At 38.1% G+C, this 13,088-nt stretch overlaps 2 protein-coding genes across 5 annotated transcripts in view; one reads left to right on the top strand and one right to left on the bottom strand.

The window, feature by feature from the left end:
- LOC112052164 (exosome RNA helicase MTR4) overlaps window positions 1-13,088 on the top strand; it is a 42,721-nt gene that overhangs the window by 8,119 nt on the left and 21,514 nt on the right. For 2 of the 3 annotated variants that reach the window (XM_052883835.1, XM_052883842.1), the window contains exons 12-18: window positions 457-629; window positions 1,512-1,700; window positions 2,205-2,446; window positions 2,810-3,046; window positions 3,577-3,739; window positions 4,549-4,711; window positions 5,538-5,691. In XM_052883835.1, coding sequence (XP_052739795.1) covers window positions 457-629; window positions 1,512-1,700; window positions 2,205-2,446; window positions 2,810-3,046; window positions 3,577-3,739; window positions 4,549-4,711; window positions 5,538-5,691 — 1,321 coding nt within the window. Of the gene's footprint in view, window positions 1-456; window positions 630-1,511; window positions 1,701-2,204; window positions 2,447-2,809; window positions 3,047-3,576; window positions 3,740-4,548; window positions 4,712-5,537; window positions 5,727-13,088 lie in introns of those variants that run through there. The other variant, XM_052883837.1, reaches the window with a different exon arrangement.
- LOC112052162 (voltage-dependent calcium channel subunit alpha-2/delta-4) overlaps window positions 6,059-13,088 on the bottom strand; it is a 112,635-nt gene continuing 105,605 nt past the window's right edge. For both annotated transcript variants that reach the window (XM_024091130.2, XM_024091131.2), the window contains 3 exons: window positions 12,515-12,800; window positions 11,979-12,165; window positions 6,059-11,650 (listed from right to left, as the gene is read on the bottom strand). In XM_024091130.2, the coding sequence (XP_023946898.1) occupies window positions 11,549-11,650; window positions 11,979-12,165; window positions 12,515-12,800 (575 nt within the window). In that variant the 3' untranslated portion in view covers window positions 6,059-11,548. The remainder of the gene's footprint in view (window positions 11,651-11,978; window positions 12,166-12,514; window positions 12,801-13,088) is intronic.

Below are 13,088 nucleotides of genomic sequence, written 5' to 3'. Positions count from 1 at the left end.
TTTTAGTCAATGGCCCACAAATGGACCCATTGAGTCATGTTAAAAATTCGAAATATTTATTTATTTAAAATAAGTTATTTTATTATGAAAACTTAAAATTAAATTCACGAGAATTCTAAATGAAGGCCCACAATCACAAAAATCTTAGCCAGAATGTACCACTGTGACCAAATATCTCCATTAACAGTTTGGCTGGTGGGAGGTTTCGGCCGTGGCTAGTTACCACCCTACCGGCAAATACGTACCGCCAAGCGATTTAGCGTTCTGGTACGATGCCGTGTAAAAACCGTAAGGGGTGTGGATTTTCATCCTCCTCTTTAGTTAGCCCGCTTACATCTTAGATTGCATCATCACTTACTATCAGGAGAGATTGTAGTCAAGGGCTAACTTGTAAAGAATAAATAAATAAAACCGAGTAGTTCCTGTGGTGCTAAAATGGTGATAAACTCTTTCCAGAGGTAAAAGTCAAGCAGAAGGAATATGACGCATTGACCATAGAGAAGGAGCATTCAATAGCCACGTACTGCAACGTTCGCTCGGAGCTCGATCTGCTGGGGGCGCAGTTCCGGTCCTTCATCACTCGCCCCGAGTACTTGAAGCCTTTCCTGCAGCCAGGGAGGCTGGTCAAAGTGAGTATTGTTTTACCCATAGAGCACTATAGCAGGAATAATACAAGAAAGCAGATAATAATAATAAATAATAATAAATAAAAGAAGACGAGTCTAATGAAGATGACATTAATGAACCGTCGGAGAGTGTAAAGGAACCTTCACTCCCCACCACTCAACCCCTCTCCGCGCGCGCAATGCGTGCAACAGCGCGTCGCGCAGCCGCTTCGCAGTATGGATCGTGCCGCGATGCAAGAACCAGCTCATGACTAAGGGCCCCGTATGAGTTCGAAACTAGTCGGGTATACTCCGACCTAATATCACGTGAGTTTTAGCCGTGTTTCATAATCAATTGATATGAATAACACTCACGATAGTTTAAATTCTAAAACAGGATCATTACGTTGTACTGCAACACTGATCAAAGTATTGCGTTGACCATAGATCAAGGAATTTTGATCGTGCAATCAATGCAACGTGGTGACTAGTCTAGTAGAAAGATTGCGTTTACCAAATGGTTGGGAATTTTGATCGCGTCCTTCTCCACAGTGGCGGCTGGTCAAAGTGACCATAGAGCAGGAATAATTGATCGCGTCGTTCAGCAATATGACAGCTGGTCAATATTGCGTTGACCATTATTGCGTTTCCATTACATTGCGTTGGCTAGTATTAAAAAAATATAGCTGAAATTTTTGCTTTGATACTTACATTAATATTTGAATCCCTTGGGAATACGGGGCCCAATTTTATTACCTGATAATTTAGTAGCTAAGCTTTCCATGGGTGAATTAATTTTTCAAATCGTTCCAGTAGTTGTTGAGTTTATTCATTAAGTACATGTAAAATTACAAATATTCCTCTTTATAACATTAGTGTAGATAACACACTCACTTAATATTTTAGGTTAAAACAGAGAAGTACGAGTACGACTGGGGCATCATAGTCAACTTCCGCCACAAGATGGGCAAAGACAAGAAGAACAGAGACAACCCGCTCACGGCCGACACCGTCATCATTGTGGACATTCTGCTGCACGTGAAGAAGGCCAAGCCTGATGACGCCGACCCCAATATACCTTGCCCGCCTGGAGAGGTGACTTTCAAACGATTTCAATACCTATTTTTGAGACTGGCAGATAGTAGACGCCCCACGGAAACTCGTGTAGTTTCCGTTCCTGTAGGAATATGGGGAGAAAATATAGCCTATATACATTAACTAAAAACATAGTTTCCTATTGGTAAAAAAAATTTTGATTATCAGTTTAGTAAATCTAGATATAAAAATAATCCCCCTTCGACGCGTCACAAATTTATAAATTTATAAAAGGCAATGTATTAATTTCATAGGCATTATTTTTGTTGTTGAACTATTTGAACATTGAATCCTTGCCTTGGTTTATAACTCAAAAGTCGTCACAGTATGACAGCTGTGTGCGTTTTAGAGGAAAGTTTAAAAAAATATATTCTTTAGAGCAAACTTTTATATGGCTTACAGTAGAATGGACTGGCAGAAATCGTCACATAACAAAAAAGCGTTAAACATTGATGTGTGAAAAAAATTGTTAAAAAGGTTAAGTTATAAAAAAAATATTTGCAGACAGGCGATGTAGAAGTAGTTCCAGTACTCCACACCCTCATATACCAGATCAGCTCACTCCGAGTGTACTACCCCAAGGACCTGAGACCCGCAGACAATCGCAAGGCCGTGTTGAAGACCATCAGCGAAGTCAAGAAACGCTTTACAGATGGACCTCCTTTGTTAAATCCTATAAAAGACATGAAAATCGATGATCCAGTCTTCAAACAATGTGTAGATAGAATACAAGTTTTAGAAGAGAGGTAAGTGAATATAGACTTTATTTCAATACCAACAATGTCTATAATAATTTGACAAAGACTCAAAGACTGTATTGCATTTTGAAAGTTTCAGTCTATATGTTTGTAGGGCTAGGATTTCTTTATGGTCAGTTGCTTGTCTTAGATATACCTTACCACGACACATCTAGACAAGATAAAGGCAAATATCGAATCGAAAATACCGCTATCTCTCGCTGCGTTAGGACAAAAGAGAGAGAGCAATATTTTCGATATCGTCGTTATTGGTCGACATTTGTGTTTATCTCGTCTCAAAATATCTCGTGGATATTTTAGGCCTACATACCTTCATTTTTAAGTCTTGTATATTATTATTACTTGTTTCAGTTTATACGCACATCCCTTACACAAAGATAAAAACCGTGGAGCCCTAACAGCCGCGTACGATAAAAAACAGGAAGTATACGAAGAACTGTCCCAACTCAAGTCCGAATTAAAGAAAGCGAAAAGCATACTACAAATGGAGGAATTAAAGAAAAGAAAACGTATTCTAAGGCGATTGGGTTACTGCACATTCGCTGATGTTATAGAATTAAAAGGACGGATAGCCTGTGAATTAAGTAGGTAAGTAAGGAAGGCAAAATGTTAAATATCTGTATCTGTTCTGAGAGATAGTCGTAGAAAGTGATGTATTTCGTTAAAATGTAAGTGTAATGTAAAAAAAACAACAATAGCTGTCTGTTTGCGAATTATTAAAAGGCGTGGAACAGAGACGAAAAAGAGATTTGGATTTGAGAACTTAGTTATTCTTGGCGGCTTCTTCTAGTGCGTTTTTAATTCCGAGGTGAAATGCTTTCACTACACTTTCACTCATGGGCGTAGGGCATGCCTGCACCTCCAACTTTTCAGTTATGTGCATTTTTTAAGAAATTAAATATCACATGTCTTAAACGGTGAAAGTAAAACATCGTGAGGAAATCTGCACTCCAGAGAATTTTCTTTGCGTGTGTGAAGTCTGCCAATCCGCATTGGGCCAGCGTGGTGGTGGTGGTATTGGCCTAACCCCTCTCATTTTGAGGAGACTCGAGCTCAGCAGTGAGCCGAATATGTGTTGATGATGATGATGAAATATAAATAATGTACTCTTTTGGCAGCGCGGATGAGTTACTGCTAACAGAGCTGATATTCAACGGCGTGTTCAACGCTCTAAGCCCGGAGCAGAGCGCAGCACTCGTCAGCTGCTTCGTGTGCGACGAGAACTCCTCGCAGGCCTCCTCCACGGGAGACGAGCTCAAAGGCGTGCTGAGACAGCTGCAGGTATGGACAAACCACACAACTAAGTCTACGTGAGGAGCTATGTCGCTAGAGGGAACTTCTCGCAGGCCTCCTCCACGGGAGACGAGCTCAAAGGCGTGCTGAGACAGCTGCAGGTATGGACAAACCACACAATGGAGTCTTCGTGAAGAGCTATGTCGCTAGAGGGAACTCCTCGCAGGCCTCCACGGGAGACGAGCTCAAAGGCGTGCTGAGACAGCTGGAACTGGATTGTTGTAACAACTGCTGCAAACTACATAACCGAGTTCTTGCCTACGCGGTACAGGGGTGTGGAGTTATTTATGGATTAAGGGGAGTGCGAGCACCCGGCAGCAGACATACTCTTCATTCATTCATAGATAGATACTCTGTTTCCCCAACATTACACTTAACACAAGACTTGACTTTTTCAGTTAAGTTCAGAGCCTACTAAAAAATAAACGGACTTTGGGTAGTGGATGTATCATCATCATCTCCTGTACCTTATTCCACTTAGTTGTGGTCAGCAAAATATGTCAATCTCCTCCATTCACCTCTATTACTCGTTAACTCATCATCCATTCCCTTTACACACATGTCCCCTATCACACCCTTCAACCATCTCTTCTTTGGTCTTCCTCTCTTCTTTAGTCCTTCCACATGCAATTTCAAAATTATTCAAGTAAAATGACTTTCATCCCTCCGCATTACATGTCCATAGCAAGCTAACCTCAAGTTTATTAGTTATTTAGAAGTAGTTACATCATATATGGTCTCCTGCACAAGTCATAAATATAGAGTCAGTATTATTGATGTAATTTGTCGTATTGCAGGAATACGCGCGCCGTATCGCCAAGGCCTCGATCGAGGCTAAGATGGACTTGGACGAGGACGAATACGTCGGCAAGTTCAAGTGCACACTGATGGACGTCGTGCTGTCGTGGGCCAAGGGAGCCACCTTCTTACAGATTTGCAAAATGACTGATGTCTTTGAAGGTAGGTTTTTTGAAGATTACTTATTCTAAGAGGGTAAACCGTAAAAGTAACGCGTTTCAGCTGATTTTGGCACGTTTGACACTTGCAGTCAGAGCGAACTTAGAACTGATTTTTCCACCACAGGCTTTAAAAGTGTCTATGTTGTGGCTGTTACAATGTTCTTCCCACCTCTCTGACAATAGAAGATTCTTAATTTAATGCAATAATTAATTAGATTCAGTTAATAAAAGCAATTAGTTTAAGTTATCACTTCTGTTGAGCGTCTCTAGACGGTTTTTTTTTACAAAGATGCATTTTAGACTGCTTCGTTACATAATATCAGGTGAGATTAAATTCACAGTCAAGGGCTAACTTGTTATTAAATAAAAAAAGTGTGTGTCAGCTGGACGCACGAATAGAGTTTACTCTTTCAGATCGACTGTCTAAATAGGTTGCTCGTATGTACGTCTCAATACTGACGCCTGAAAAGTTAAAGGTGCGCAACCGAGGAGCAGCAGGCCGCAGCGTGCGCGCTATTGGTAGCAGCGCACGATGAAATGTGCGCACAAAAACGTAACGCTGTCATTCGTTCACCGAATTTTACAGCCCATTTTTTTCACACCAGGGGCTATATATGAAAAATCGATTCTCAAGGAATAAACTTCAAAAAATTAGTGTGCTACCTCAAGACTGAATTAAAACTTCTTTCTTTCTTTCTCAACGTCCGTTCGCCTCACCGATTACACTATTCGTAATGCATTGCATGCATGCATACTCCCCAAGCCAAGTGCGTGAAGAAGTTTTACTTTAAAAATAAAGCTTATTTATTCAAAATAATTGTCTCCAGGTTCAATAATCCGATGCATGCGTCGCTTGGAAGAAGTACTGAGACAGTTGTGTCAAGCGTCGAAAAACATTGGCAATACGGATCTAGAGAGCAAGTTCAGCCAAGCGATCAAGATGCTGAAACGCGACATCGTGTTCGCGGCCAGTCTATACATGTAATCAAATTTATTTATATACGATAAGATCTTTAGTAGCGTGTATTATTTAATAACTCCTCCATATAACTAAGTCCTTGTTTGCGTAGTAAAGGAGTAGACTCTCAGTTTAACTATGAAGTAGAATGTGGGAGTATAAGGTCAAAGGGTAATTTATTTATAAGTATAAGTCTGTGCAATAGACTCCGATATCAACCCACATTCGGCTAACTGTTGAGTTCGATTCTCTTCTCAGAATGAGAGGGCCGATAGTCCACCACGCTGGCCCAATACGGATTAGCAGACTTCATGGACACAAGTCCTTAGAAATCCACTGGACAAGGAGGCAGTTGAAAAATAAAAAAGGCGTCAAGAAAATAACTTTCCACAATGTTATAAGAGAACTTTATTATTGTAATTACTGTTTATCTATAGCATGAACTGGCAAGTAACAAAAAAAGAAACAGTATTTTACTAGAATTACACTAGAGAACCATGTTCACAGTCGGCCGTGTCCGATTACACAACAACTATATCGTTTATAATTAATTCATTAACTAATTAATAAGAAAAAAGATAATTCGAAAAAACAGCGACGTCAAAATTTGCCTCTCGCAAGATTTTTTTATTAAAATTTCGAGTATCACCTAGTATCTAAAAAGCTTTACCTTGGGATGATTATAGTGATTAGAAACAAGACAATATATGAAACAAACGCTTATATTGTATTCTCGTAAAAAAAGTTTTTAGATATACTGATATGAATATTGAACGTGGCGTAAATTTAGAAATCACTGTTCCTTAAGTAAAATTAATAATTGCAAATACGTATCTTAAAATAATAATTAAGGAGAGCTCTTTTCATTTATAAACGGGTATAGTTCACACATAGGTAAGTGCAAATGGAAACAATATTGGGAAACATTGGTTCAATAAATTGATAAAGTCCACTCAGCGCCATATTCGTTTCTAAACATGAAAAAATTTATAACATTCTGTAAAATTTATGAAGCGTGAAAATTCTTTTCGTCTATATTTTCAATAATTTCTTTTGCTATTTTTAATTAGTCGGTTATAAAATCTAAAACTGAACCAAAATAAATTACTTTGACTTAATACTTATGTTTAATAATTAAGTTAATTAAGTAGAAGATCTAGAAAATCGATTTAACACCATTGAAATAGGAGAACTTAGTTCTACTTATTTACACAGCATAGCGAAATATTTTGTTTTAATAGAAAGGTTTTACCTAGTTATAGGTGTTTTTATTAAGTTTACTAAATTTACGTTTACTAAATTGACAATTCTTTGTTATCCTTTTCTCATTATTCGTCGATACAAGAGATGGAATTATTTTAAAGTTATCATTTTAGTCAGTGTTAATTATATCATGTAATATTTAAAAAACTTAAAAAAAAATTGTCATGGTATATTGCATTTTATTCTAGTTGCAACATTCCTTCGTACAAATGGCGCCTTTACAAGTGGAGGTACATAAAAAAATGTTTTATTTAGAAAATTCATCAAAATATGAAATAGAGTCTCCTTAATTAATACATTTGATTAATATAAGATCACAATTGAAAATATTCCAAAAAATTGCTTACGCTATAGTCTCTTTGGTGCCTGAATTGATATGTCCAATAACTAAACGCGAAATGAACTCTAACTGTGTCTAGCTATTACGTTTTGCGTAACTAAACGAGGTATTTGTTTTGTGTCTATAGTATAACTAAACCCCGTGACGGGCCCGCTGCCGCCCGGGGCCGCCCCGCCTATGCTATGATAAAGATATACTCTATTATTATCGTTTAATACTTAGTTACAAGTAATACTCGCTCCGCGCTCGACTGCTATGGAAGACTCGACGCTTACTAGAAGCACTTTCAATACAATACACCAGTCGTTCGCCACTCACCAGGTGAAACTATAACGCCACACATCGACTCCTTACTGTTATATTTATACAAAATGTACATATCTCAAAAGCGTTCCCACATATACTTACGCCGGTAGTGAGTATGCTCATACGATATACGTGTAAATGCCATCAGTTATATGATAACGGTAAATCACAGTAAATTATATCTATAGTATTATTTTATTGATTTCATTGTCGAAACGGTGAGCTTTTTAATTGAAAATAATTCTTGATAATTTAAATTGGGCAAAGTTCGAAGACGACAGTTTTAGGGAGCTTAGACAGACTTCATAACCGAGTCCTCACCTGAGCAGTACTGAGGTGCGGGGTATGACGACCCGTGTCTTTCAATGAATGAATGCTTTGCTGCCCGCTCCTCTGTCGCTCTGTTTCGAAGTGGGTTCTGGAGGGCTTATAAATCAGCCTTTAATATTCAAAACCCTTTAATTAGAAAATAAATAGTACAAAGAAAGCTAGTATGGCCGCGAAGAGATCAGCTAGGCTATTCTGTATCGATATTTTTATAGCTTGCAAGTGCGAGGTTCGAATTCACCTCTATCTCTCTCTGTTTAACGCGATACTATAGAATGAAAAAGATAGCGGTGAATTCGAAACTCGCACTTGCGAGTTATACAAAACATCGTTAGAGAATAGCCATGCTGATGTTAATCTACTTAAAGGTTATATCTCTATGTCGAAAAATCCGTTATTGCGTAATCAGTAAACGCGAACCTAAGTCCAGACCCACATTGCACTATGCTGAGTCGCACATGTCGTCATGACAGCTCCCCTAAATCGTCACACACCCGCACTCTTATACCGCGTGGGCAAGAATTCAGTTATGTAATTTGCCTAAATAAAGTAAATAATCAGTCCTATTAAGCGATTTTAAATGTCAGCCTAGTGTAAATAATAATAAAAGTGTAAATAATAATAAATTACCCATAGCCTGACCAGAAATATAAAAAACCTGGGCCTTTTTGTATTTTAGCAGTCTGTGCTTGCTAATGGAAGAAGTTAGTTCTTTCTTTTCCGCAAAAATGGGAGGTATTTTTCATTTTTCTGGTAAGGCTGTCTACGTCTATCTCTAGCTATTATAACACGCTAGGGCTGACAATGAGCCTGCTTGCAGTACTGAGTTTATGTCAGAAATATGCTCTTTTTGATCTGTCTCTTAAATAGTTAAAACAGTTTTCCAACAATGTTTCGAAACTAAAACGATTTCGTACAACAAAATGTGTATGAAACAGAGCAATCAATCTACTGTCATTAATTACCCTTCTATCGGACCCTGAGCATGCTATTGTCCTCGGTTTCTTTATTTTGTTACAACTATTTCGACTATCGGTCCCGTGGATACAAAAATCCGTAAATTAAATACTTTTGCTGTGGTTTGGCACAAAATGCGAGACAACTTTACATGTATCTTTGTACTATTTCAGTTTATTATTGTTTCGTTTACGTGACTGTTGATATGGACAACAGCAAGCTCCTTTTTATTTAACGATTAAATACACGATATTATTTTGAATGTTATGACGATTCTGACTTTAAAATTCTAGGTAACATTTTTTTATGATAGGTACAAACAGATTATTTAAAGTTTATGTAAGTATATACGTTCTTACAGATATTTTAAATATGTATATTATGAACTATAGTGTAGGTACATAGCTTGTAAATGCGATTTCATGTTATATAAATGAGCAATGAAATGCAGATATAATATGAGCTAATTTTTAAATAGGGACATTTGAAACTGTAATGGCTTCGTTAGACGATCGACTATAATATGATGGATGCAAGCAGATACAATCAATCAATTGTGGAGGCATAATCGTTTGATGTATTTATTTTTAATAGATTTCAGAAATTGCAAATCTCTGATAGAAATCGCGAGAGGATGGATTCATATAAACATCAGTAAACACAGACAGTTGACAGAATGATAATGCGTACGGCTACGTCACAATTCTAATGAACCAATAGCGAACGTTTATTAAAAGCTCAACTTATAACAACATTTTTAGGGTTTATAAGTTATCTTTATTTAATTGTGAGTAGGTATGTAGTGCCTTATCATAATTATATGAGAAGGCTAGCTCAACGTATATATAAATTAGCTCATATTACACTAACATCGATACAATTCGGTTGATTGAAGGACAGAAGAAGTCGAATTCGAACTACACAATGTATGAATATTAGCAACACACATTACACATTAGTAGTAGGCCCTCATATTCAAATATTTACAATAAAACGAGTATTGTTTACAATATCTCAAATACGTTCAACATTATTCGAAGATTAGGCGAGAGAATTGCTAACGATTAGATGAATGGGAGTCGGCTGAGAGGACATCGAGAGACACTTTGACTCCTCAATAGATAGAAATATAGGTATTAGGTATATTTTGATATGAAATCCATAATGGCGCCATTTCTAAGTCAACCCTGTATTGCATAATTATAAAATATCTAATTTACAACTAATCATAGTTTATGCTTTCTTCGAATAAAGGAGAAGATGTGGTTTTTATTAAAACAACGCTTTAAAATATGTAACAATGTGTTGTAAGTACTTAATTCAAAATGTAAGAATCTTAGTTCTACACTTTCTTTAATTTAAAGGTAACGACATTAATTTATAGGACGAACTTATGTTAATACGTCAAATATTTATTACGTAAAAATGAGAATTTTCCAGGCGTCTATATTATTTTATTTGTTCCTTCCGAAACATCTTTTCATCGTCTCAGTATCAACTCTACGATGCTTACTCGTCGACTCGTTAATATTAAATCTAATAATGATTTCAAATATACACAGGCACACGTAAAAATAGCAACGTAACGTCTACAAACAGAAAGTCTCTTATTTACAACAACAAATAACTAATCTGCATAGATTCTATTAAATACTCGTACGTTGGCAATCAATATGATGAACAGATAGATATCGAGAAATAAACAGTGTTAGGATCAACATAGGTAAATTTTTCTAAAACAGTTTTTTTAAACGATATCATTATATTACAATTATTATCTTTAAAATATCTATTAACATTAGCTATAATTTATAAGATCTCCAAGTTTGTGATAATCTTCAATTAAATTTAACAAGATATTTAGTTACCTACCTATTTACCGGTTGGGACCGCATCATAGTTACATTATGAAACTGTCAACTTAACAGAGAGGAGAAAATATCTTTTAAACGTTATCTTAGCCTAGTTCGAATCGATAATCCTGTCTCAAAACAAGATCAAAAGTTCACTTGGTCGGACCAATACTTCAGTCGGTAAAATTGATCAAAACTTTAAACATCTCGCGTACACCACAAAAATAGGCCGAGGAGAGGCCTATTCTTCTGAGGCATTCCTTAATTCCGCGTTGACATGCTTCTTCGACAATCGGTACAAACAATTACTCGGATATAAAACCTTATCTAAACCATCATAGAACTGTACTCTATACATCAACGTCCAAACAACATTGCTTTAAGATATGATTTCTACAGTTTACATTCAGGGCATTGTGACTGTACTCTTGAGTGTATCTTTTTAATGAGTAGTGAAACACTACTCAATAAAAAGACTTTCCTACACTCAGGGTACAGCTGCTATGCCAACGCGGTATAAAACATTTGCTTTAACAGTAAGTACTTATATAATTATATGTATGAATACCCCAGTTCGGCTAGGCACTGCGAGTACGAGCCGTCCAGCATAACACTTGCATAAAAAGTTCACACGAATAGTCTATACACACAAAAACATCGCTCGAACACTGCGGTACGGTGGCCCGAAGCTTTCCTTTTTAATTACTTTTAAACTGCGTTTGGATTAAAAATTATTATCTGTGATATGGAATTTGATATGGTATAGAAAGCTTCTTATGGCCGTGGAACCTGCGAGCAGGTATTGGTTTAGAATATTCAGGGGATTTTGGACAGTCACGTTGTGAGAGTTAGAAGGAGTCGTACAGCGATCGTGGCCAGCAGTACGAACATAGGCCGAGTGCGCGCGCCGCGACCGCACGATTGGATCTCGATTTCCTGAAAACAAAAAAATTCTGGTCAATGTAAGTTAGACTGTCAATGAATGGCGTTAGGTACATTGCGAGTCGGGACTCATGGGTTGAAATCTAACGCATAACAGCGAGCTGTTATCTACTGGAATTTCAACGCGTGAGAAGCTTGCGTGCGAATCAATCTAGTGACGTTATAGAGTTGATTAAGCTCGTAAGCGCGCTGAGAAGAGGTGATGGGAGTCCGCTGCTGTGTAGCTCAATGAGCTACTTGTATGACCTATATCTTCCAGATTTCTTCTTAGCATTTTTGTGGCATCAAATTCTATTCTAAAGGAAAAAGACTGCTAGCGTACCTCAGGGTGGTAGGAGACGCAGGCGGGCGGGCGGCGGCGGGGCAGGGCGCGCGCGGGGCGGCGGCACGCGGTGCGCACGCCCGCCTCGCGCGCGCGCACGTCCAGCCGCTTGGCGCCGCACGGGCACAGCGTGTCCACGACCAGTAGGATCAGGTTGCTGTGCGGTATCTTTTGCACGCTGAATGGCCTACAACACGCAATTATAAAGTCACTTTATTTTTATTCCATTTAAATTGGTTGCCTGGCCGAGTTGAACTCTCGTAAAGACAGTGCCTTTGTTAAACTTGGTTGAAAAATTATGTATTTTAAAATTCATTGCACACGTTGCACTTTGCAATATGTTGTTAAATTTCCACCTTGGCCGTGTAAACTGACTATGATATACCTACAGGATTGATAAGAGTATGTGTAGTTAAATTTCAACTTAATCGATGTAGGAGATTCGGAGAAGAGCAACTGTGACAGACGGTGTTCCGTTTTTTATTCGGACGTTTGGAACCGTAAAAAAATAATATAATTTCAGAACTTAATTATACCTTTCACATCCAGAATTATGGCAATTGGTGAGTTTTCCTTTGAGCGGTTGAGCAGCATTGAGCCTCGTGGACTGCAGAGTGAATAGTTCTGCGCTAGTGTCGCATGGTCGCACGGCGGCGGAGCGCGCAGCTTCACGCGGCGGCTCCCGCGGGGGCCCGGGGCTCACGACGGGGACCTCATGCCTGTCCGAAGCTCCCATGCCGTCGATAATGATTTCGTAGGTACCCCGGTCGCGGTCCATTTCGTCCTCGTGCTCCAGATCCTCGTTTTCATAATCTTCATAATCTGTGTAATACAATCAATCATGAGCATATCAATTCCTTATAATCATCATAATCATAATTCATTATCAGCCGTGTGCACTGCTAGATATAGGTCTCTTATACTAACACCACCAATTGATCGATCGATTTACCTATTGGGGGGGTTAACCAATATTGCGGTTTACGGTGAGGGGTTGGCATTATAGCGCCTTAGGCTTACAACATCTATCGGTTCTTTATTTAAAGCAACCCATTGGCATTTTAGCTTTGCGACTCGTTAAACAATGTTAGTAACTTTGGTTCATTTGCA

The sequence above is a fragment of the Bicyclus anynana genome, chromosome 1 (assembly GCF_947172395.1).
Source record: "Bicyclus anynana chromosome 1, ilBicAnyn1.1, whole genome shotgun sequence".
Lineage (NCBI taxonomy): Eukaryota > Metazoa > Arthropoda > Insecta > Lepidoptera > Nymphalidae > Bicyclus > Bicyclus anynana.
Note: the sequence above shows the minus strand (reverse complement) of the source record. Positions and strands in the feature narration are given on the sequence as shown.